This window comes from Xiphias gladius, chromosome 22 (assembly GCF_016859285.1).
Source record: "Xiphias gladius isolate SHS-SW01 ecotype Sanya breed wild chromosome 22, ASM1685928v1, whole genome shotgun sequence".
Taxonomy (NCBI): domain Eukaryota; kingdom Metazoa; phylum Chordata; class Actinopteri; order Istiophoriformes; family Xiphiidae; genus Xiphias; species Xiphias gladius.
The window spans coordinates 18,280,527-18,304,182 of NC_053421.1; the positions used below are offsets into that span (position 1 = coordinate 18,280,527).

General features: G+C 40.2%; 4 protein-coding genes across 6 annotated transcripts; 2 read left to right on the plus strand and 2 right to left on the minus strand.

Moving 5' to 3' along the window:
- Positions 1 to 499: 499 nt before the first annotated feature.
- ndufa3 (NADH:ubiquinone oxidoreductase subunit A3) lies at positions 500 to 2,034 on the minus strand. The gene is made up of 4 exons (XM_040118187.1): positions 1,971 to 2,034; positions 1,631 to 1,705; positions 846 to 923; positions 500 to 688 (listed from the first exon to the last, which is right to left on the minus strand). Exons 1-4 carry the CDS (start codon positions 1,975 to 1,977, stop codon positions 597 to 599), a joined length of 252 nt encoding a protein of 83 aa, XP_039974121.1. The 5' UTR covers positions 1,978 to 2,034; the 3' UTR covers positions 500 to 596.
- On the plus strand, positions 2,024 to 6,167 carry tfpt (TCF3 (E2A) fusion partner). The gene is made up of 7 exons (XM_040118186.1): positions 2,024 to 2,285; positions 2,748 to 2,849; positions 3,606 to 3,728; positions 4,070 to 4,140; positions 4,224 to 4,293; positions 5,150 to 5,308; positions 5,539 to 6,167. The coding sequence occupies exons 2-7, from the start codon at positions 2,748 to 2,750 to the stop codon at positions 5,611 to 5,613; spliced, it is 600 nt and encodes a 199-aa protein (XP_039974120.1). The 5' UTR covers positions 2,024 to 2,285; the 3' UTR covers positions 5,614 to 6,167.
- Positions 6,168 to 6,823: 656 nt separating this feature from the next.
- cnot3a (CCR4-NOT transcription complex, subunit 3a) lies at positions 6,824 to 15,229 on the plus strand. 3 transcript variants are annotated; one of them, XM_040118421.1, is made up of 18 exons: positions 6,824 to 6,974; positions 7,587 to 7,657; positions 7,847 to 7,914; positions 8,012 to 8,086; positions 8,199 to 8,288; positions 8,434 to 8,562; positions 8,820 to 8,915; positions 9,072 to 9,291; positions 9,414 to 9,547; positions 9,790 to 9,846; positions 10,147 to 11,080; positions 11,180 to 11,285; positions 11,394 to 11,535; positions 12,234 to 12,342; positions 12,965 to 13,163; positions 13,876 to 14,008; positions 14,142 to 14,267; positions 14,375 to 15,229. In XM_040118421.1, the coding sequence occupies exons 2-18, from the start codon at positions 7,633 to 7,635 to the stop codon at positions 14,471 to 14,473; spliced, it is 2,742 nt and encodes a 913-aa protein (XP_039974355.1). In that variant the 5' UTR covers positions 6,824 to 6,974; positions 7,587 to 7,632; the 3' UTR covers positions 14,474 to 15,229. The 3 variants fall into 3 exon arrangements, with proteins under 3 accessions (XP_039974355.1, XP_039974356.1, XP_039974357.1); XM_040118422.1 differs by having other exon boundaries at positions 12,234 to 12,333; XM_040118423.1 differs by lacking the exon at positions 9,790 to 9,846.
- Positions 15,230 to 16,489: 1,260 nt separating this feature from the next.
- Positions 16,490 to 23,326, minus strand: prpf31 (PRP31 pre-mRNA processing factor 31 homolog (yeast)). The gene is made up of 14 exons (XM_040116733.1): positions 23,161 to 23,326; positions 21,111 to 21,326; positions 20,957 to 21,017; positions 20,693 to 20,776; positions 20,496 to 20,593; positions 20,041 to 20,147; positions 19,667 to 19,836; positions 19,343 to 19,500; positions 19,160 to 19,249; positions 18,664 to 18,791; positions 18,217 to 18,289; positions 17,092 to 17,220; positions 16,892 to 16,990; positions 16,490 to 16,802 (listed from the first exon to the last, which is right to left on the minus strand). The coding sequence occupies exons 2-14, from the start codon at positions 21,324 to 21,326 to the stop codon at positions 16,689 to 16,691; spliced, it is 1,527 nt and encodes a 508-aa protein (XP_039972667.1). The 5' UTR covers positions 23,161 to 23,326; the 3' UTR covers positions 16,490 to 16,688.
- Positions 23,327 to 23,656: the final 330 nt, after the last annotated feature.

Genomic DNA, 23,656 nt, shown 5'->3' on the forward strand with positions numbered 1-23,656 from the left:
TTTCAAAACTCTTAACGATCAGAAATGTTTGCCCTAAGACATGTTTTCTGATAGAAAAATTACATTTGTTTCACATTTGTGGGTGTTTACAATTTTGGTCTACCAACCCAGCAGCTATCTTGGGGTGGAAAGTCAAAAATATTTCATACAGACTTCTTTAAAATTGAACTTCAGGTTATATCTCAAGAGACACATGAGAAGATTAATATTCTAGCTTCATGTTCAATTTCCAACAGCCAAAGGGGGCAGATTATAGTGGCATTACTATTTTGATAACCTGAGCCTTAAGCTTTTTTTAAGTTAAGCAAAAAAATTTGAAATGTTTTCAAAATTTACAAAAACCATAAAACTAGAGGCTTGAAGCTGAAGCCTAGTTCAAGTAAGGCAGTTAGACTAAGAAAACACTGTCTGAACTCTTCATGCAGTGTTATAGTGTACTAAACATGCATTCATTCCAGATGTATTGAATCAATCCAAACCAAACAATATGGCACAAAAGTAGTATTAAATAGACAGTCTTTATTGCAGGACATTGATAAGTGGAGCAGCTATGTAGACAGAGGAAAAGCAAAGGTGTTGATTGTGAGAATGTGAAGTTATAGCTTTTTAAGCCATTCCAGGTTATTTCCTTTGGGTTCACATGGATGAACAGGGACATCAGGCATGTTTCCATCGTCTCGCACAGGAACTGCATTGGGAAGAAGGGGAGAAGAAGCTTTACTGTTTGACTGAACATCTGAACACGATCAGGTGTTGACATAGACAGTTAGAACAACCAAGCGATGTTGCACTTGCATCAGAAATGTGACAAATGTGATATGCGGTAATATGACAACAGTGTTTACCTGGGTAGTTGTATGGCACAGCTGAATTGATCATTCCTGTATACTTTGTGATGGGGCTGATGAATGGCAGAGCAACACCTGAGGAAAAACCACGTTTTTTGTTTTAACTTAACACTCAAAACATTAACTACATTTACAGTACTTTGTGTCTACAGTGACCACGTCCAGCACTAGAGATTAAAGGTACTGGGAGGCAGCATTTGGTCACTGTGGGTCTCAACCATGAAACAGGCAAGCAGAAGTACTACAGTATTAGACTGAGTACGTGGAGACATCTCACGACATTAACGTGTGAGGTGCTTTTAGGCTTATTCTTCTTTTATCTTATCATATTCACCCTCTTATGTACTATTTTGTTGCTTTTAGTAGCGTAATAGTTATAACACAATTTACAAAAGTTATGATATCATGCTATATTTAACTTAAAATTCATTTCGAGGTCAGAATTGGAAACTGCAGTATCTTGAAATGAGACTTTAGCCAAATGGAGGAAAAAAAATTGTGATTTTGAAATTGTTTCCATTTACTCTATTATGTAAAGAACGTTTGTTATGTGTTCACATAAATCAGAATAAGCAGAAGACAGTTGATGTGAAGTAAATCTATGACAGTGGAATCTTAATGGTCAATCATTAGGGATATCGATAATTCTGTCTTTTCATATTAAATGTTGCTTTGTTGGTATGGTCATAATTAAGTATTTCCAAAGCAAGTTGTACAATGTTGTGCTCTGCCTCTCTCACACATTTCTGAGATAGATTAAATGTAGGAGTCAGGATACTGACCCATCACTCCAATCGCACAGGAGACCAAGATAACAGGCTCTTTATTCCATGCATTCTTCAGGAAAGCTCCGATTCCTGCAGAACAAAAAACACGCAGGTTAAAATCCTCCACAGCTGACTATCAGCCTACGGTTAGCTAACGTTAGCTAACGTTAGCAACACATCCAAGGTCACATTTTTCGTTTTATTTCGAATGGATATCATTGTGTTAAAGTAACTCTGAGACCTACTTGGCGTAATTTCGATTATTTAAAGTATTTATTCGTGTTATGTGGAGGGCCAAATATAGCTCATTTCACTGGTTAGGTGTAAAAAAAAAGATAAGAAAACATTCACATACCCGCCATGTTGTCTTGCGTAGTTCAACCGAGCGGGTTCTCATGGGAAATGTAGTAACTAACCACCGACGTATTTTTTCTGCGCCCGTCGCACATAAACATTAGTTTGGCGACGAGAATGTGACCGAAGAGCTGTTTTTTGCTTTGCTCTATGTTTGATTTCAGCAATATATAATGTTCGTATAATAATAGCTAACCTGACTGTGTAGACCACAGACTCATACTCAGTCTATAGAGTAGACTGACCGTATGAAACAGTTTGTAGTGCAGTTTTAAAACCGCAGGACACAGACTACACTGTTAATAGACTCAGAAATGTAAGTATCGATACATGGATAGCTTATTGTCTGGTATGATAGTCCGCCACTGATCATACCAGGACTTATGATCAGTGGATTATTTTCCAGTATTATTGTAATTTACTCAATAAAACGTCATTTATATTTGGAAATTTCCCATCACACGTCGCATAGTCGAAAGCAACGTCTTCAATTTTCTAACCTCCTGTGTTTTCTGTGTTTTTTGTAACAACACGGAAAAAACACTTGGAACAAGTTCTTTATATTTGTTGGGCGACGCCACTGTTACGGGTATTGTTTGTCCGAGATAAGTATAATAGGTGATCATCAAAACTGGTGTAGTCTTTCTACTCAGTTACATGTGATTGCTGCACCATATGTATAGTGAACTTGTACCTACACACGCTGCCTGTACCTAAATTGTTGTGTAGAAATGTTTTATGACAACAAACACAGAGGCTTCTCTCCCTTCCCGTCCAGATGATGGAGGACTTCTCTGGTTTGGCTCTGCCTCCTCTGTTTGGAGGACACATCCTGGAGGCAGAGCTGGAGCCAGGCGGTGTGGAGCTTGGACCTGGAGAGGTAATGTTGATCTTAATGATCATCGTAATGGTAATGGTAATAGTAATGTTGACGTGAGTAAGTGGCAACAACTAGCCAGTGCTCCCTGTGCCATTAAGTCGTGAAAATCTATGTATGTTTTTTGTCTTTTTACTCACTGTACCAAGTCACTAATATTACCAGTTTTAACAGTGCATCTGAGCTTGCTAGAGTAAACTATTATACTTAAATTGGTCTGATAAGCACTGTCTTTAAAGAAAGAGGCTACAGTCACACCCTTGATCCAGCATCTCAGTTAAGTATGAAGTAAACATGATCTATGCATGCAAAGTCAAGATCTTATTTTGTAGCTGTGACAGACATTTCTAATTCTATTAGAGTTCGAGAAGACATTTGTTAAAATATATTTGAATTCAGAGTTTCTTGTGTTAAAGTGTGGTCACAGGCATGTAGCTTGGTGGTTGGAGCAATGATCTGCTAGGGTGGACATGGATGTATTAACTTGACACTAAAAGGCATTTCAGATCAAATTAGCTACATAACAACACCTTTACCATGCAATAGAGATAGCCATCATATGTGTTTCCAGAGCACTAATAATATTGCTGCGATATGAAGCAACACATCTTTATCATGATAGATTCAACAACAAAAATTTCCTTTTTGGACAGCTGTTTCATTTGAAACACAATACCGAAAAACACTGACACAGAGAGCTGACCCCAACACACAAACTTAAGTGTTGTGTTTTGTTTTTTTGGGGGGGTTTTATTTCAGGTGGAGCTGGGCCCGGGAGGCAGCGAGCTGCTTGAGAGCACAGTGCAAGAGGATGAAGAGAGAAGGGCTCTCGATAAGAGGAAATATCTGGCTCTGAGCAGGAGATGTAAAGAAATTGAACAGGTGTGTGTGAGCCTGCATGTACATGCATATGCAGTATGCGGGTTATTTTGCACACACTTCCTGACTGTGTGTCTTGTGGAATGTGAATGTGGGTTATAACGGGTTTAGTAACATTTAGTGCCTGACTCCTCACATCATTACTAGGTATGTTTTTTACACCATTACGCATTTCTGATATGTTTTCATGCACATGAGCTCATACTTTCACAGTATATTTATTTTTAATAAAGACCAGGTTTCTGATTATTCTGTTGCTATTTTATATATATCAGTGCATTTTTAATCACTTCCATTCTCACAATCCGGTTACTCATTCCACAAGTGTAATTTGTTATTTTCAGGTGAATCAGAAGATGCTTGGCCGTCTTCACCAAGTACAAAGAATTACACGGCGGTTGAAGAAAGAAAGAAGGTATAAAACTTCATTAGAATAACTACATTTTCTAGAAGATTCCCACATGAAGGCTCATCTTAGTTTTCTATTCATCCTTACAGGTTTCTCATGAAGACATTAGATGCTCATGGGGATGATTACAGAAATGCCCAGCTCACTATATTGCTTGAGGTGAGAGATAGACAGATAGGTGGTAATTTGTGGAAGGAAATTTACTCTGTCATCAGTTCAGTTGTTGAAGATGAAGTTCAGACGCAGAGCTCAAATAATTTTGTCATAGTGTTCTGTACAGTGTTATTTGCGATTGGATGGGAGGAAATTTGTACAGTAGAAGTGTCGCTGGTCGTCTGTGAAGTCCCTCACATGTACTTGTCCACATGCCAACTGCCCCACGACATCCATACCCACGTGCATTGGCACTTTTTGAAACTTTTTTTTTTTTTTTTTGATCAGTGCAATGTGAAACCAGGCTATTAGTTTTAGCTCTGTATGTTAATGTTCAGTTGACAGAGGTTTACCGTGTCTGATTAAAAAATTAAGCAAAAGTCACAGATTTGATTTTAGTCATTTCATCAGTTCCAACTGCTACTCTGTCACTTGTTTTTATGACCTGATCCCCCTAAGGGACCCATTGAATGGAATGTGCACCATGTGAGCACATGATAAACTAAAATAATAGGTAATAAATAAAGGTCCTGAAACTAAATTTATCTAAGATTATCATTAGATTAGCTAAAAATGCAGGACCCAACTTGTAAGTAGTGAAAATTACCTAACAAATTTGCAGTTAATCAGATTACTAAAAACAAATTGAAGCACATTGAGCCTGGGTCAAGAGCAGTTACCCAGTTTGCCCAGGCTCAATGTGCTTGTTTTTAGTAATTTGATTAACTGCAAATTTGTTAGGTAATTTTCACCACTTACTGCTAATCCAACCTTGCATGCATCTTTATTTGATGCACCATTAAAAAAAATAAATGTGTTCAAGTTCACTACATACAGTTACACTGTTTGCCTGCTGTTTCAGGATGAGTCTGGAGCCCATTTAGATCCTGCTGCTGGAGTGGACGATGACCGTCTCAATGGTCTGTCTGGTTCCACGTCGTCTGCAGCGATGCATCATGCTGCTGGACCAAAGAAGAGGAGGCATCGAATTCCAAGGCAAGAAAAGGATAAAGACCCACAGGTAGGTGAAGAACTCTGCTGGACTTCTGTTGTCCATGCAAGTATATGAAAAAAATGCTCAGTTCTTTACAATGTCCTCCGGGTTTTTTGTGTGTGTATGTGTGATTTGGATGAACATGTAGCTGTGGTTGCATGAATGGGTGGTTTTAAACAGATGTAAACAATCAGACATCAGACATCAGTATAGAATAATTGATTTTATGTTAACTGAGTTTCTGCTTCTTTACCCAGACTGAACCAGACATGTCAGTGTTGGCAGACACACAGTTTGGAGAAATGCCCAGCCCAACCTCTCTGTCTCACTGATCATTGCACTGCCCTGGATGTGATGACAAAGGAGCGCCCAGTTTCTTTAATTTTTCAGTAGATACTGTAGGCTGCTTCTGTTCAGCCAGGTTTTGCACTGTTTGTAGTTTTACTTGAAAATTGTAAACAGACTTGAGTTCATGTAAGGTAAAATGAAATGTTATTTACTGGGTACATATATACATACATATATTTTGTTCATATTATTATCTGTTTTCATGTTTTGTATTGGGATTTGATGACATCACATAATTATGACCAATGGCAAGTTGTGCAAACTGTCGTGGGCATCCTTGTTTGGTAAAGATCTGGCAACTCAGACACAATTAAAGCAGGGCAGAGTATTTGATGGCTTTCATAGTACATTCCTGGATATTATCAATGATTTCATGGTTCATGATTTTATCTCAATGAGCAGAGAGTCGTTATCAATGTTGAAGTATCACAAAATGCTATTTGGTTCTTAGGTTGTACTAATGCCATGTTTGTTTAAGTTAAAGTTCGTTTTGTTTTTTGTTTTTTTAGCTTTTAAAGGTTTTAGTAGTGTTTAGAAAGGGTTGGTGTGTGTATTTTATTATGTTTGCTGATGTAGACCAGATCCAGACAAAGATTTCACTGCTTTTATCCATGTTCACATCTGCATCAACAGTTCAAACTTTAACAACATCTGATGGCAAAATTTTAGCTGGCCATGTGTGTTTTTTATCATGATTCCTTACAGTAGTTCAACTACATATAAAAAATGTTTAAGTTTCAGACAGAAATAAAAAGCAGTGTATGTAAATTACAGTTTCTTTAATCTGAAAAAAAATCTTAACTCAAAATTAGTTTAATAGATTTTTCTGCAGCTTTTAGCATCATCTCACAGTCTTCTTCAGATGATCGATATTGATCAGTTGTCATGGAGATCAGTTTCTTCTTTTTGTTACCATGAGTGAATAAGTGAATCAATATTTATCTCAAGTAAAAATCTAGGACAATATCCACGCAATGAGGTAAGAAGTGAATAAAGATTAACTACAGAGAAATATTGCAGAGAAGTAGTATTGTAAATGTGTGACTTCAGATGCAGTTTTGGTTTTGTGTCGATCAAAATTCATGGGACAGCTGAGCCAATGGCTGGCCTTCATTCCAGCGGATGCGTCCCAGGGACAGGCGTGAGTTCTGTCCAATCAGATATCGTAGATTGGATTTAGGGCGGGCTCCAAACGCGGAGGTAGGATTTTAGCTACCGTCCATCTTCAGCTACATTACAGTGAGCGAGCTTGTCGTAAAGAAAACACAATTTGGAAGTAAAGAAGACTTTCTGGAATTAGTTTTGGCTGTATTTGAAAAAAGACAAACGAAAGTCCATACCCTAGGTAAATGTCGTAAACAAGTATAAATCTAGATGCTCGGGTTGACCCAGTTTCCCTTTTTCCTAAATTTGGCTAGCTAAGCTGCTAGCTAGCATTTTATACATTAGCTAGCCAGACAGTTAGCCACATTAGCTAGCAGTTTAACGATTTGAACGGATTCTGATATATTGTGCCTTTCACAACGCAAAACCACCATATAAAAGCTATACTGGACCCCAAAATAATGATGCATGAATATGAAATCCAACCACCAACATGCTCCATGGTACTTGTTTTGAAACTGGCTAGTTAGTAACCGAGCGAGGTGGAAGAGCTAAGCAACTGGCTAGTATTAACGTTAGCTGGCTAGGTGGCTAATTTTAGCTGACAACCATGTCTGTCATATCGGTAACATTAGCGATATCAGCTGCGTTCACGGAAATGTAACGATAGACTAACGGCCACAAAAGTTGTGGCTGAAAATGTCTTTAAATCCTCACGTTATTTGTGCAGCTAACGTTAACCGGCCAGCTAGCTGGAGTTAACGTCAGTTCCACTCTTTGGACGCCGATGTACTGATGGCTCTGTTGAAGGGATTTGTGTGTTTTTGATACACGTCTTGTTTTCTTTACACAGACAACTTTGTGACAGACGGAATGTGGACATTGTCGTAGTCAGAGCCATGGCTGACAAGAGAAAACTTCAAGGTAAGACTGCTGGTGAAACTGTCATCAGTAATGTTGCACAGGATCCATCCCACTGGCATCTTGCACACAGACTTAGACTGAGTTCATCCTAAAATGTATTGTAATTTTTGTTTTACAAGTTGTGAGGGACTTTTGTTGTTGCACAGATTTATATACAGTGATTTTGGACTAATTAGTTAATCTCCACAGGTGAGATCGATAGATGTTTGAAAAAAGTAGCTGAAGGTGTAGAACAGTTTGAAGATATCTGGCAAAAGGTAAGTTATGTTTGCGTCTTGCATTTGTTTGATGCTCTATTTCAAAAACTGTTGGTGGGAAAACGTATAATGTCTCATTTATTTGTAAACATTTCAGCTCCACAATGCAGCTAATGCAAACCAGAAGGAAAAATATGAGGCTGACCTCAAGAAAGAGATTAAAAAGCTACAGGTAAGAGAAATTAGACAAGCACACAGTCCTGTATCTGCAGTCTTGATCAATAGTGTGTGTATTTGAAATGGGAAATCCGTTTTAACATTTTCTCTCTCTGTGCTCTTCCCAGCGATTGAGAGATCAGATAAAAACATGGGTGGCCTCAAATGAGATCAAAGACAAAAGGCAGCTAGTCGAGAACCGCAAACTTATAGAGACGGTATGGCTCTTCATTGTCTTTTTTTTTTTTTAAAGATTTTTTTGTGTTTGTACATAGTATAACTTAAGGACATAGTCACATCAAAACACGTAACTAAACAAGGCTAATTTGATATTTTTGTTTTGTTTTGTTTTTTTTGTCTTAGCAAATGGAGCGTTTCAAGGTGGTTGAACGTGAAACAAAAACAAAAGCCTACTCTAAAGAAGGCTTGGGACTCGCTCAGAAAGTGGATCCAGCTCAGAGGGAAAAGGAAGAAACGGGACAGTGGCTAACAGTAATACACCAATTATCTTAACCTATTGTACATTTGGTTGCCCAAAATTATCTTACGCCAAAGACGAAGAAAAAAAACGCACAACTTAAGAGTGGAAACAAAACAAATTAAATTAGTGAAGGGATTGGTTAAAAAATATTAAACTTATCAACTGGGGTTTATTAAATAAGGTAGTTTAATTAAGAATCTGTTTTAGGAAGAAATTTTGATTAAATCCATTAACAGCCTTTTTTTTCTGACCTCTTCCTCACCTACAGAATACGATAGACACTCTAAATATGCAGGTGGATCAGTTTGAAAGCGAGGTGGAATCTCTTTCAGTTCAGACGAGAAAGAAGAAGGGTGATAAAGAGGTAAGTCCTCCCATCTAATTCTTTTCAAGGATTTTTCTTTCTTTTACATTCAGAAAAATACTCTTTCCTGTCCATATCCAATTTATTGTAGTCTGGTAAAAGTTCTGCTGAAATATTTATCATAAACCTCATACATGTCTTCTTTCTGTCATGTAGAAGCAAGACCGTATTGATGAGCTCAAGCGGTTAATTGAGAGGCATAGATTCCACATTCGTATGTTGGAGACCATTTTACGAATGCTGGACAATGACTCTGTGCCCGTGGATGCAATCCAAAAGATCAAGGATGATGTTGAATACTACATTGATTCGTCCCAAGACCCGGATTTTGAGGAGAACGAGTTCCTGTATGATGACTTAGACCTGGAAGACATCCGTGAGTAGATCACTGTGGAGTGTTATGGTGATGCTTTTATTTATTTAGATTGCATGCTTCGGGCGGGAGGGGTAATAATGAAACCATTTGACACTTGTCTCTGTCCCATCTTTTACTTGTAGCCGCAGCATTAGTTGCGACTTCTCCGTCAGGTCAGGGCAACGTGGAAGATGAGATGTATCTCCACTCCAGCAGCACTCCCACTTCCACCACCTCTTCTTCACCCATCCCTCCATCCCCAGCCACTTGCACTGCTGTAAGTTCTTGTCTTTGTATCAAAAAAAATTTTTGGGTGAGGATGTTAAAGGGGTGCTGGGTAGAAAAACCACATTCTGACACAATTTTGCACATATTCCCTCTCTTAAGTATTATTATTATTACTATATTATGCATTAAGTTAACCCTTCTACAAGTTCTATTGTGTTATAATTCACTGGCTAGTTTGCAGAATCAACGTTTCAAAAGTGGAATGTCATATCAAGGTATCTCCTCCTATAGGAGAACTCAGAGGACGATAAGAAAAGGGGACGGTCGACAGACAGTGAAGTTAGTCAGGTGAGAGGTTCTCATCTGTGCTGTGTCAGTAGATAAACAGTTTAGTGCAGCTCTCTTCACCCGTGGTCCTGGAGAGTCACGGTGGCTGAAGGGTCTTGGCCTCTCAGGCACTGAAATGGAACAGATTTTCTCTGTGGGACCATGGTTGGAGACTTCTGATTTAGTTTGTGCCATCTCTTGCATATATGGGCCTCTATAGTTTACAGTAAACTTTGCTCCTCATGCACTTTGAACAGCTGTAGTTGGCCTCTGCACAGTATTTGTCTGAAAAGCCTCTCCCTGATGCTCTCTCATTTACAGTCCCCTGTGAAGAACGGCACCCCATCCTTGCTATCTTCCTTCTCTTCCTCTACCACCTCTGGGTCCTCCTCGTCCTCCTCCCTCGTGTCCATGGCGAGCGTTGTCGGAGGCATTCCTCCAGTCCCAACGAGCAGCAGTCTAATAGGAAGCTTCAGCAGTGCAGTGCAGCAACATCAGCATCAACCTGCACAACAGCAGCAACAACCTCAGCCACCAAACCAACCGCAGCAGCAGCAACAGCAGCAGCCACCTCAGACAAAACCTTCTGTCCCCTCAAACAACACCCCCAGCCCGCCCAGCAACCCCCTACTCCCAGCCTCTACTGCCTCCTCTCTCCTCACGCCCAGCACACCCAGTTCATCAGCTCCCAACTCTCAGTCTCAGCCCACATCTGGGCCCAACCCGGCATCCAGTTTGGGACTTGGGCTTGGGCTGGGATTGAGCAAAGGTGGCATGGTGGGGACCAGCAGTGCCAACCAAATGCCTGGCTTAGGCCTGAGTGGCCACCCCACTCCTCTAAACACAATGGCAGGGCTCCTTTCAGGCTCCACACCTGCTCCTTATGCTCAGGCCGCAGCATCAGGAGGTTTGGGTTTGAGCAGCACCACCCAGTCCAGCATTTCAGTGGAGAGCAGCACTTCCATCCCCACCTCTGGCTCCAGTGGAGTCACCACCAACGGGGCGGGGACAGGGCTTGGTTTACTAGGTTCCAGCCCGGCTCACAGCTCTCTGAGTGGGAGTATTCTGGGTCTGGTTCCTGGGCAAAGTGTGGCCCCTGGTGCCTCGCAGGTGCCCCCGAGTTCTGTCAGCACTACATCCGTTGTAGTTGGGATGATGGGGGGAAATGGAGGGAACGTCGGTGTGGTTGGAGGAGTAGGGGTGAATGCTGCTCCTGCTAGACCACCAAGTGGACTGAAGCAAAACGGAAGCACAAGTACGTTAATTTGTTATGCTTGGCCTTATGTGACTAGTTACCCATCTGTTTAAGTAAACATCGTCTTTTCTTTTCTAACTTTCCCTCACCTGCCGTCAGGTTACAGTGCTGTAGTAGCAGAGAGCTCCACAGAATCAGCTCTAAGCACACCGAGCCAGTCACAAAGCAGCCAACCCTCGTCTCTCAGTTCCTCAACCAGTCAGCCGTAAGTTACTTGTCTGCCTCATCTGAGTACTGAAACTTGATATGTTCTTTCTATGACAATACTGAACTTTGTCTTATTGTTGTTTCCACTACTGTATGCCTGTTGCAGGATGGACAATGGTCCCAGTTTAATCAGCTCTATCACCCTGCCTCCCAGCTCTCCGTCCCCCTCATTCTCAGACAGCACACCTGGAGGAGGGAGTCTTCTCAATGGGCCCCACTCCTACACACAGGCCTCTGAGGGCCTCAAGGTGAGCCGCGTCAGCTAGGTTGAGTTAGGACATGCTGACTGACATCAAGCCTTAGTCATAGGCTTTTTTCAGAGCAACCGTCTAATTGAGTAGCCAGATTTGCCGTGAGAACCTTACCACACGAATAGATTTGTCAGACGAGAAAAAAACTGGTTGAGATTATGAGAGAGATTTGAGTCTGTAGAAAATGAAGCGTTGTCAACTCAATTAATATAGGGTATCTCCCATCATACTACAAAGATGAGCACTTCTTATCAATACTTAGGCAGTGTGAATATTAAACTGCCCGGCATCCCTGTCCCTAAGGGACAGCTGAGCTCTAATAATTAACCACGCAGCTGGATTATTTTTGATTTAGTAAAAAACTAAGCATGCATAGTTTAGTTTAGTATAGTATAGTATCAAGTCCTTCGGTTTGGTACATTACTGGAGAATGTTAATGTGCTTAGCTGTAAATAGCATTGTCAAAATATCCCAGACTGCCCACAAATCTCTGGTCTAGGCCACATTTATACCACATTACTCAGTGTATCTAGTGCAGGTCATCGTAATTAACTTTGGCTGCTGAACGACATATCTGACTGTTTTTTTTGTCTGTTGTAGGTCAGTGTAGCAGTTGTAACAGTAGTTTGTTGTCATAATTCATTTTCCCGCACTAGTATTTCTTTTCAACTGTGTCCATCTCCCTCCCCCCTCAGGCTCCTGAGCCTCTCAGTTCTCTGAAGGCAATGGCTGAGAGAGCAGCGCTGGGTTCAGGCCTGGATGGAGAGATTTCCAACCTGCACCTGACAGACAGAGGTCGGAATGGTCAGGCATTATTTCTACACTGATTTACTGAATTATCAGCTGCTACTTTCACACTGTAAACCTATCACTTGTACACTTAAGTTATTGAAAAGGAAGTGTATTTCCAAAGCAGCTTGTAATAACTAGCAGTAGATGATGCTTAAATTGCAAATGTTACAAACAGCTTGTTAATCAGTTAGCCAACTGACAGAAAATTGATTCCAAGTTTTTCCACTTTTGAGTTACACGTTTGTCATTTGTTAAGTAAAAACACTAAACAACAGCTGGTTATTGCCTCGCAAATACAATTGGTTGCATCTCTCAACATCTCTCTGTCATATCATTGTTTGTTTTTTTTTGTTTTTTTGTATGTGGGACTTTCCAGAATGTGTGAGCATATTTAAGACTTCATCCTTGGTTAAACATCTATAATTGTTTTTTTTACTTGTTATGGACTAAATTATTGATCAGTTTGATCAGTATTTGCAAGTAGAACGGTGCTCAGCAAAGAAGTCAGAACATAAAAGTTTTACTTTAACAAGAAGAAACACAACTAACAGAGATGGGGAAATTAGTATGAGGTAGATCTGTCCTCTATATTTTTGAAACTGACGTAGTTCTTCACTGTTTCTTTGTCCTGTAGACATCTTCTCTGGTTCATCTGCGGCACCCGGCACACCTGCCGCCCCTCAGCCGTCCGTGTCAGAAGTCAGTATCCCCCCCTCACTTGGGGTCTGTCCACTGGGCCCCACCCCTCTCCCCAAAGACCAGCTCTACCAGCAGGCCATGCAGGAGTCCGCCTGGACACACATGCCACACCCCTCCGACTCTGAGAGGATCAGGTAAAGGCATCACGGTTTTTACACCCAATTATGATTCATCTTACACGGTTTTATGACTTAGGACAAATACAGAAACAAACATGACAAATTGCTTGGCTTTAAAGCTGTTTCACAGTAATTTCACAAATTCACTTTAATCATTTCTTAATGATAATAAATTGATAATTAGTGGACAATTCATTTTAATCTTGGTTTAAAGGCTTTATTTTTAACTGTATAAGGACCCCTGGACAACTAAAAGTCTGACATGATCTACATATCTGTTATGACCTATTTTAACGATAGATTTGATATTTCATATTTTTCTTAGTCATTAAATCCCATAAAGACCAAAACCAAATATTAATTTATCATATTACCAAGTATTGCTAGTGTAGCCAAAGCCTGATCTAGCTTATTCCACATCACCGAGCTACACTGTTGTACTAGGTGACATACTTCTTAACATAGTTTATTTATAGTCGGTCCCACACACAACCTTCTGTTGCTGTAAATACTTGGTAGCTCACCATATCTGTGGCTGAAAATAATCTTCAACAAATGCACCACTTGCACCTGTTAGAGTAACATTTGCTGCGAAAAAAGAGGAATTACAGTAACTATTTGTAAACGCAAACAGTAACCTTCAGTCAGTATTTTTAAACTATGACTGAGGAAATACTGATCTATTTTATGCTGTGGATTTGTAACTATTTTTGCTTCTGTCCTAAAGGCAATACCTGATGAGGAACCCATGTCCCACCTTGCCCTTCCATCATCAGATACCACCGCACCACTCTGACTCCATAGAGTTCTACCAGAGACTGTCCACAGAAACTCTCTTTTTCATCTTCTACTACCTGGAGGTAACTATGCACCCACTCAACTCCCCCACTCCATATTTACTCCTAGTGAACCTCTCGGTTTATCCCCCTCTCTCTATGATGTATTGAAGTCCTGCTTGTAAGCCTAATGGTTTCTCTGACCTCCTTCTCTTAGGGCACCAAGGCTCAGTATCTGTCTGCCAAGGCTCTGAAGAAACAGTCATGGAGGTTTCACACCAAGTACATGATGTGGTTCCAGAGGCACGAGGAGCCCAAGACTATCACTGATGAGTTTGAACAGGTGCAGCCTCAGCACAGTTCATTTCCATAGAACCTGAATCTAGTCTGTTTGTTGTATGTGGTTTCAGAATATTGATGATTATTCTCTCCACTCTGCTGTTCCTCCAGGGCACTTACATTTACTTTGACTATGAGAAATGGGGCCAGAGAAAGAAGGAGGGGTTCACCTTCGAGTATAGGTACCTCGAAGACCGAGACCTGCAGTGACAGACGGAGGGACGCAAAAGGACAGAGAGACAAAACGTGCTGCTGTTGACATTCCGAGACTGAACTCCAAACTGTGGATAGAGATTGTGATGTGTAGTAGAAACCCTCTCCTGAAATGGAGACTGGTGTCTGTATAGGCTGCATCTCAACATGAAGCCCTTGCTCCTCCTGTAGCACTTTGCTTTTGACAAAAATGCCCCATGGGCCTGTTCAGATGCATCGCACTGCACGAGCTGGGAGGGTTCTCATTAGAGATCTGCGTTTGTGCCTGTCTGTGTGCACACTCAGTATGTGGCATTAGGAAAGCCTACCCCATGCATGTTTCTCATGTTTTTGTTTTCTTTTTCCGTTTTAACAAGATTCTCTGTACCACCTACCCAACATGAGCCTGGAAGCCTTTGACTTGACACAAAACAAACCTTGGATTTGATTGTTAAGTAAACTGCCCATCCTGTATTTACTGTAATTTGGTGGTTTAGAATGGGGACGTACAGTGGACATTTAGTCACGGTGTGTAGGAACGGCTTCTTTTAAGACCCTACAATGCCTGTTGAATATGGTCACTATTAGAGATAGTGAGCGATTATCAATAGTTTTATTGATATTGTCTTGGTCGATTAAAACGCTGATTGAGAGTGACCACAGGGCCTCTCCCTGTGACAGGGAAAGAGTCCTTATTGGACATGGATTAAATTGCTATGCAATTGAACTGGTCTCTGACTCCCTCTCTTTACAAATAAAATGTTTTTAAGTTAACTTGTCAAAGAAAATGCATTATTATTGCGAATTCATGTTTGTGACAAATTAATAAACCTGTTTAAAAAAAAAAAATTTTAAAAATAGGGTTTGAGACATTAATCTACTTGAGGTTTGATTCTTACACCATCGAGGAATTCTCAATGCAAAAGGCCACGCTGAGCATATTGAATGTACCTGTACCCAAAAACCCTCTTCATTACTCTAGATAATAAATCTGAGTTTGGTTTGAGTCAACTTCCCACCTTTAGTTAAGGATTTATTCTATTCTGTTGATGTTACTTCATCCTAAAATCCACTGTGTTCAATTTACCACCTGATATTTTAAGTGAAAACCCTATACAGTGAATGTGCACTGACAAACTTGTTTACATGTAGAGTGAAAACATAGAAATCCTAAAATTCCGGTGGTAGATTTAACTCATGGGTCAAGTAGGAAATGTCTCGTCTGCCGTGGTTGTTCATGTGCTATACTGAAGAACAATAAGATTTAATCTGGTCCTGGATCTAGTGTGGGGCAGATCCCACCTTTTCTTGGCAGTTTGAATGGGGAAGAGTATTAAACTGAAGATTTTTCCATTTAAAGAACCATGAAAAATTCAGATCTGTACTGCAGTTGAAACCCTATGTTGTGTGTGATTAGTTTTCAGGCTTTTTTTTGGGGGGGGGGGGTGAAAAAAGGAAAATACAGCAAAGTTGAGAGAGATTTGCCTTTTATAGATTCTATTTTTTGGGGCTTTTAAGGTTTTCAGAAAGGGAAGGTCAGTTAAGAAATGCTAAAATGTGAATTTCAAGACGTATTTACATTTTTTTCCTCATCACAGTTCTGCATGGGAGATGTCATAAAACGGGGTTATAACAGGATTGTACAATTTCAATAAATACTTTTAAGAAATTACAAGTCAGTGTGTGGTGTAAAGTCCTGTCATCCCTACAAGGAATATGGATTCACTTATTTTCTAGTTTTAGATAAGGTGGCTTTAACTTGTTCTGGTAATAATATAAAAAGAATGCCAACACAGATTTAAAGGAAGTGTGGATGTATTTCCAGAGCTTGGCGAGTGAGGTCAGCCATGTAGTATGACAAACCTTGTTTTTCATACTACTTGTTAATGGGTTAAGATCTGATGTGTGCAGTTATTTGTATAAAATGGATATTAAGAGCACCAGTTAAATGGCTATAACAAAGTTATTCCAAAATGTTTCCTTCTTAAAAAAACCAACAAAAACCAAACAAAATAAAAACAACTTGACGCTTTGTGAAATGTTCACATATTTTATTTAAATGTAAAAACCAAAAACCAAAAAGTAAAAACTAAATACAGGACAAAGCACAACGTCAGACGAATTTGAAAAATATACTATCACTTTGCAGTGTTGAGTGCAACTGTCCTCGTGCGGGATGACCGAGTCTGTGAGTTAGTGAGTTTGTGTGTGTGTGTGTGTGTGTGTGTGTGTTTCACATCTTAGCTTCCTTCTTGACTTTGAGGAACTCTGCCATATTAGAGAAATATTTCTGGTTGGCTTCAGCCACCTTCTTCTCTGCAGCCTGTGGGTTCACGATCTCCAGCCCCTGAGGATGAGAGCAGAACAGTAAGTTAACATAAACCTGCACAGTGCTCAGGGGACATTCAAAGAAAGAGGATGTTTCCTTGTTTTTACCTGCAGAGGAGTGAACGCGACACTGGAGCTGGTTCCTGAAGAGCGATCTCTGACTGTCGACTTTCCTCCGTATGTCATGCTCTGCTTCTGCAACGTCCTCTGTTGTTTAACAAAAAAGAAATTGCATGGGCATTTAGAAATCAAGAGAAATAATATAACACATGTCACTGTTAGAGTTCAAATTCGTAATATCTGTTTACCTGGAGGGATTTGGAGATTCTGGCCTTGGTGGCCTCGTTGACCTGAGCCTGCCTGACGCGCCCGCTGCCGCTCTTCCCCAGCTGACCCAGACTGAAGCCCAGATCCTCTTGATACGCATCATCTTCAATCTGCAATAACATCAGAAATAAGCTCAAAAATCTCACCGCCTATACTTCTCTTGTCAGGAATCCAATAGAAACAAAGATCACAAAACAGGTTTCCAAGAAATTCAAAAAAGAAATCCTCTCTCTCATTGAAAACAATTAGGCATATGTATACTGACTATTTTCACGTTTAGATATTCTGTATCTCTGCAGTGATTCAGAACGTATCCTTTCCGAGAGGAAAGCCATTAACTCACTATTATAAGGTTTCTAATATAATGTCTTTTAGGTGGCAAGGGCACAGTGAAATTAAACTAGTTTACGTAAATTCCCTGTCCCTAAAGTGCAGTAAGCAGCTCTGAAACACTGGTGTGATTATGGATACTGGACAAGAAACAGTTATTGCTGGAAAGCTTTGTACCTGATATTTCTCAATTGTGAGGTTTTCTGTCACTGACTAGAAAAGAACACGCGTCGCGGAACTGGAGGTAAATTAGACCGCTCACTACAGTTTCCACTTTCCTGGCAAGAGTCTTGACGAGGACAAGGGAAACCAAAAACATTAAACCTCATCCTGCTTAAACTGCTTTTGGCCCAAACATTAGAGTTTAAATTACAATTCTGAATCTTGACTGAAATATTTAAGCAAACTGTGGCTCTCAGGTCTCGAGGTGGCAACTGTTTTTTTGTTGAAAAATCTGTGAAATCAAAAGAAGGTGAAGCCGAAGTGTTTGAATGTTTAGAGGTTCTGGAAACGGCAGGTATCTAGGGTGATCAGTGTATGTTTCTGTGTATTTGATGTGAATTTATCGAACGACTTTTGTACACATTTTGCTATTGTCTTCATGAAAAGCACTTTCCTTGTCTATGAGATGTGATACAGGACTAACATGGGTTAATTGACAACAATAAAAATATTGAAACATATTTATTGCTTGAAATGTCACAGAGTTAAACAGAAAAAAAAAAAAAAAAGAAAAAAAAAAACTTGAAAAGGTAGCAGAGAAAAGATCCACTTACCTCTGCAAAGGTCATCCTATTGGCGTGTTTCCTGATCTCCGTCAGCCCAAGACGCTCCTTCATCTTTCGATACCTTCAAGAAAATAGATTTGAGCAGTGGAGATTATATTATATATTTTACACATTTATAGTAGGTGGTATTCTAAACTTGGCTATGCAAGTTATGTAAGCTTGTTTTCGTCCAACATGCTGCACTATCTTTTGCTTTTATTTTGCTTCCCTTCAGTTGTTACACAATGTTTCACTTAATTTTTTTCTGGAAATGAAAGTTTGTCAGTTGGATCTCTAACTTCCTCCTATCAAGCCCTTCAGATTTTCTTGAAGTGACAGGCACCGACTATTTATATATTTGTACTTTGAGCATCTCCATACTGCACTCTTTTCTATAAATCATGGCCAGTCTGGCAGGGCAAGTCAATGTTTTTAAGTAACTGACAGGTCATGTACCTCCTTCCTCCTCTCTTCTTCCTCTGTCCATCCAGTGGGGCTGGCAGCGGTTTGACCTGCTTCACTGGTGGAGGCTCCTGCCATTTATCAAACTTCCTCTCTATCTCTTCTTTTAGATCGTAGCCAACCTGGGGGGGGACATAATAAAACATTTTTTAAAAAGCCACAAGAGACAGAACTCAATTAATGTTCTTCAATATTGCTGCATGCAAAAACTAACTTTTTTTAATCATTTACATTGTCAGAGAGGTGTAATTTCTACTATATGGAAATGTTTAGGCTGTAGTTTTTTGATATTGTGTTGGATTGCATTTTATTGTACGGTGCTTGGTCCCCCATAAATATAAATTACGTCAAGAAAGTATAAAATATTCTATTAAAATATATAAGTTAGTCTGTGTGTGCACTGGATTTATTCTGTAGCCCTTGTTTGTATCCACACACAACTCATCACAGATACAGCATTAATGTGTATCTGCTCTTTCTGGGCAGCCACCTTGCCATCTGAACTCTCATGGAAGCTGTCCACTCGGGCAGCCAGCGTGCACTTCGCAGCCACCAGACGGGCTGCTTTCCTCCTGAGGTCCTGAAGACGATAATGGCAGAAAGCTATTAGATAAAAACACTGCAATGCTGGGTTAGATATGTTTTGGTGTTTTTTGTACATGTATTTCCTCACAGGTGGTAGTGACTGCACCACATCACAGTGGTAGATGAAGCCCGTGTGGGGAAGCAGCGACGTGCTGCTGAAACCGGACAGGGTTCTCCTCTGAGCTCCCAGCAGCATCAGGTTACAGGCCGGCATCTTTGAGAGATTAGTGAGGCCGCCAGCGATACCTGAAGAGGAGAAGAGAAACCAGAGAAAAGAAGAGGGAATGGAAATGAGAATAATGTCACAGTGATGACAAAAATTACTTTAATCCCAAAGACTGTCTACAATCTTAAACTCAGTGTGTAATCCTGTAGTAAGTGTATTAAGAGTGAATCTTTTTGCATCTCTCACCCATGATCTTTGCAGCTGTTGACGCTCCGACAATGATGGACAGATTTGGGGCAATGAATGACATTCTGGACTCTACGTATTCATATATCCTGTGTTTAGACTGGTTCAGCTCCAGGGCCATATCACACGCCTCCTCCAGTTGCTTCAGTTCATCTTCACTTAGCATTGACCTACAACCATGAAAAAAAATAAACACACAAAATAAACTTTCAGTGCACAATCAAAAGAGTTATAGTGTATAATAAATCAGAAGTTTTGATAAGCATGTAACCAGCAACAGTCTCCCTCGGCTCTGACAGTTAGGTTGTCAGCCTGTGGACGGCAAAGCTGAATTCATTTAACAGAGGAACGTGGAATAAGACAGATAGACTTACCCCTGTGTGGTTGAGGCTGTGACGCTGACAACCATAATAGTGGCGTTGGTGAGGATTTGCTGCAGAGTTTCATTGTTCTTGCATTTCTCCAGATTGTTCCCCAGTTCCTTAGTAAGAAACACAAAATCAAGAACACACCATGTTCGATCACGGGGACAATATTTTCAACCTATTCTATCTGAATAAAATAAAAAGGAAAATGATCTGCACATAAATTATTTTTTTTAGGGTGTAGCAGTTTCTGTAAGTTAACATTAACGCCTTAGTGATCACGCTTCAGTTTTTGTTTTTGCTCTAATTTGGAGCCACAAATTTACTACATTTTGAAGTATATAACTTATGATTATAAAAAATGTAGAAAAATTATAACTCATTCTTGACCTTCTGCGGATACGTTTCCATACATTCATCAATAACTATAAAATTTGATATACAAGATGAATAATTCATCTCACCTTGACTGTGCGAATGTAATCTAAAGAATCAGGAACCAGCGACTCGAGCTCTGGAAACCTCTTGGAATATTTATCCCTGGTAAACTTGTGAATGATATCTGAAAACAAGTTGGAAAGAGATGACAACTCAGGTTGGAGAACAGAATAAAAATCCTAAACCCTTTAAATGTATGACCAAGCAGAAACAGCCAACTCACTGAGCTCATTGTCGATCTCTACTGTGAGGTTATTGGCTGCTACGATCAGTCTGTATTCTGGATCAGCTTCAACTGGACCTGAGACTAAAAGGGAATACACAAAATCATACCACCCCCACCCACACACCATTCAACCTGAATTAAGATGCGGAATGTGTAAAATATAACACAAAGTTATGTTTCTAATAAACGTAAAACATGTTATTATACAATGTAGGAAATACAAACTACTACTGAAGAGGATCGCAAATGGGTTACACTCACCCTCTGAGTTCTTACGCTGCTTTCCAATATATCCTGAAATTTTGTCAATGATCTCTGAAAACTGAACACACAACAAGGTTATACAAGGAAGACCAGACCGGGCATATTATTGCAAATATCAACTCGTATAAAGCCCTCATATGAGAGAACTCACCTGTTTGCTATTGCGGAGCTTGGCGATGGACGTAACACTCTCAGCTTTACTGTAGTCCACCTCCATCTCCTCTGGAATGTCTTCCAGCCCTCCTTCTGTCCTTCCCACAGTTGCCTCTCCATCACTCTCCCCCTCCTCTCCCTCTGGATACAGCCCATCCTCCCCCTCATCTCCAGCCTCTTCCAGGTCTGCCAGGAGCTCGTCCGCCAGAGACATCTGCAATCAGCAGCAGAAAGTGTGAGGACATAGAGGTAACTCGCTTAATAAGCTAAAGCTACTCAGAGCAGTTTCCAAAATTAATCCCAAGGACCACCATTAGTCTTGAGTGTTACTGATTGAGCCGCGGCATGTACACTATGGAACAGTTGTAATCTTTCCAATATAACGGCAACAACAAAACTTTTTTGTAGTACTGTTTCCTTTTTTTAATGTTGCAGCTGAGTGAAAAATCATTGTCCTGCCCACATCACTGATCTGATGTAACAGAACACGATCATCCACCCATAACTTAAAATTATACATTTCATGAAAGCATCAAAGCACTGTTGTACCACATTATCCATAAAGTGTTTTATCACCCAGCTTCAGCAACATTTCATTCAGTGTTACCTCCCACCTACAGTAAAGGCAGCATGTAGATGATTATTATGATTCTTTGAGCAAAAGTAGAAAATAAATAATAATAATCAACCATCATTTTAGTCTTTTATCAAGTTAATACACTAAACATTTACAGCACTGGGGTCCAAAATTAATCTGTATGTTTCGTTATATGGAGAAATAAAAAGATTAAAAAGGACAAATCAGGGAAAAAAAATTATGTTTCTTTATTCTGACTTATTTTTACTTTTTGATGATATACTGGATACTTTCATCCTTCAAAGCCTCTAAAATCTTTCAAATGAGACAATCTCTGAAGTCATTTTGTATTATTTTTGTTTGTTTGTATTGCTCACAACTAAAGCCATAACCTGCAATGTGGGGTCACAAGTACACTCTGACAAACCGAAAAAGGGGTTGGGAACCACTGGTTTGCTCACAGCACCTTCACAACTGTATACGACTGCTCACTTTTCTCTGCCTAAATTCATTATAATTTAAACAAAGCAAGCGGCTTTAAGACGTCGCTCTGTGCTCTTGATATTTGTGAAGGCTATGTGTAATTTTTGTAATCTTATCACAAAAACATTACTCAATGAACAAGCAAAAATGGGAGCGTTAGTTAGTTATAGCATTGGGAAGTTATTTCTTTGGACAATTTCGTGTGGACGCAAATGGGAGTTGTTTTTAAAATTAGCTAGAGTTAACAATAATAACTTCAGGATACTATGGCCACCTCTGCATCTGCCTGGGAGCTGCGAGTGGGCTTGGGTTGGCAAGTCAAGCCCCCAGACCACATTATAACAACTTCGTTGAGGCCAGACGTGGGGCTAACATCGGCCTCTACAAAGCAGGTGCTCCTGATAGAGCTGACAGTTCCCTGGGAGGACCGCATAGAGGAGGCAAATGAGCGGTAGTGGTCCAAGTACCAGGAGATGGTGGAGCATTGCTGGTTGAGAGCCTGGAAGGCTCGCTGTGAGCCCGTCGAAGTGGGATGCAGAGGCTTTAATGGCCGCTCACTGTGCACTTGGCATCACTGGAGCTGCAAAGAGGAAGGCCATCAAGTCCACCATGGAAGCTACAGAGAGGGCCTCCAGATGGCTTTGGATCAGGAGGAGCGATCCGTCGGCCGATGCTGCTGGGACACTGAGCCTGAGCGAGGGCGTATGATACTGAAAGACCCTAAACACTCGATGACCACAGGAAACTTCACTGACGATGTGTTCCAGCGCATCCTAGGATGTGTCTTTCAACTGGCCCTTCTCAGCCTCTCAAACGGCTTCAATTAATGTAACACAGAATACATCACGAGAAAGACAAAAACTGAACATGTAATTGTCAAATACAGTGTCTGTAACGTTAATCCATGTTAGCGTTAATGTTAGCTAGTTAGCGTTAGCAAACGTTGGTCGAACGTTGGTTAAACGCTAAATAAGTAACGTAAACTTACCTCGAGGATCAAAACTCCTGTCGATTAGACACAAAACAAAATATGTCTTATGAAAGCTTAAAGTTCTTCTGTATGGAGGTGAAACGATTCGTTATGCAGAGTTTTCCTCGTCGGTCTGTGGTGTACTTTTGTAGTGTGACGTTTGTCGCAGACTAAATACGTTAAACCTTCGCACGGTTTTCTGGGAAATGGAGTAAATGTGTTACAGAAAATTAAGGATCCTCAACCAGGGGAATACACGAGTCTTTGTTATAAATACAGCGCTTTACGACTACAAAATAATACGATTTATTGTCAGGAGACAGTTCAATAAGAGGTTCACATTTTGTAGTTTTTATTTCCCCTTGTTTATACATTATCCCTTGAAAACCATTCTTTAAACAATACAGGTTTTAAACCAACATTTAAACAGACTAAACAAATGGACTAGTTGGACCTTGACTGCAAGATGGACTGTTATTAGTAGAAAATGTCATAAATGAACAGATACACGAAC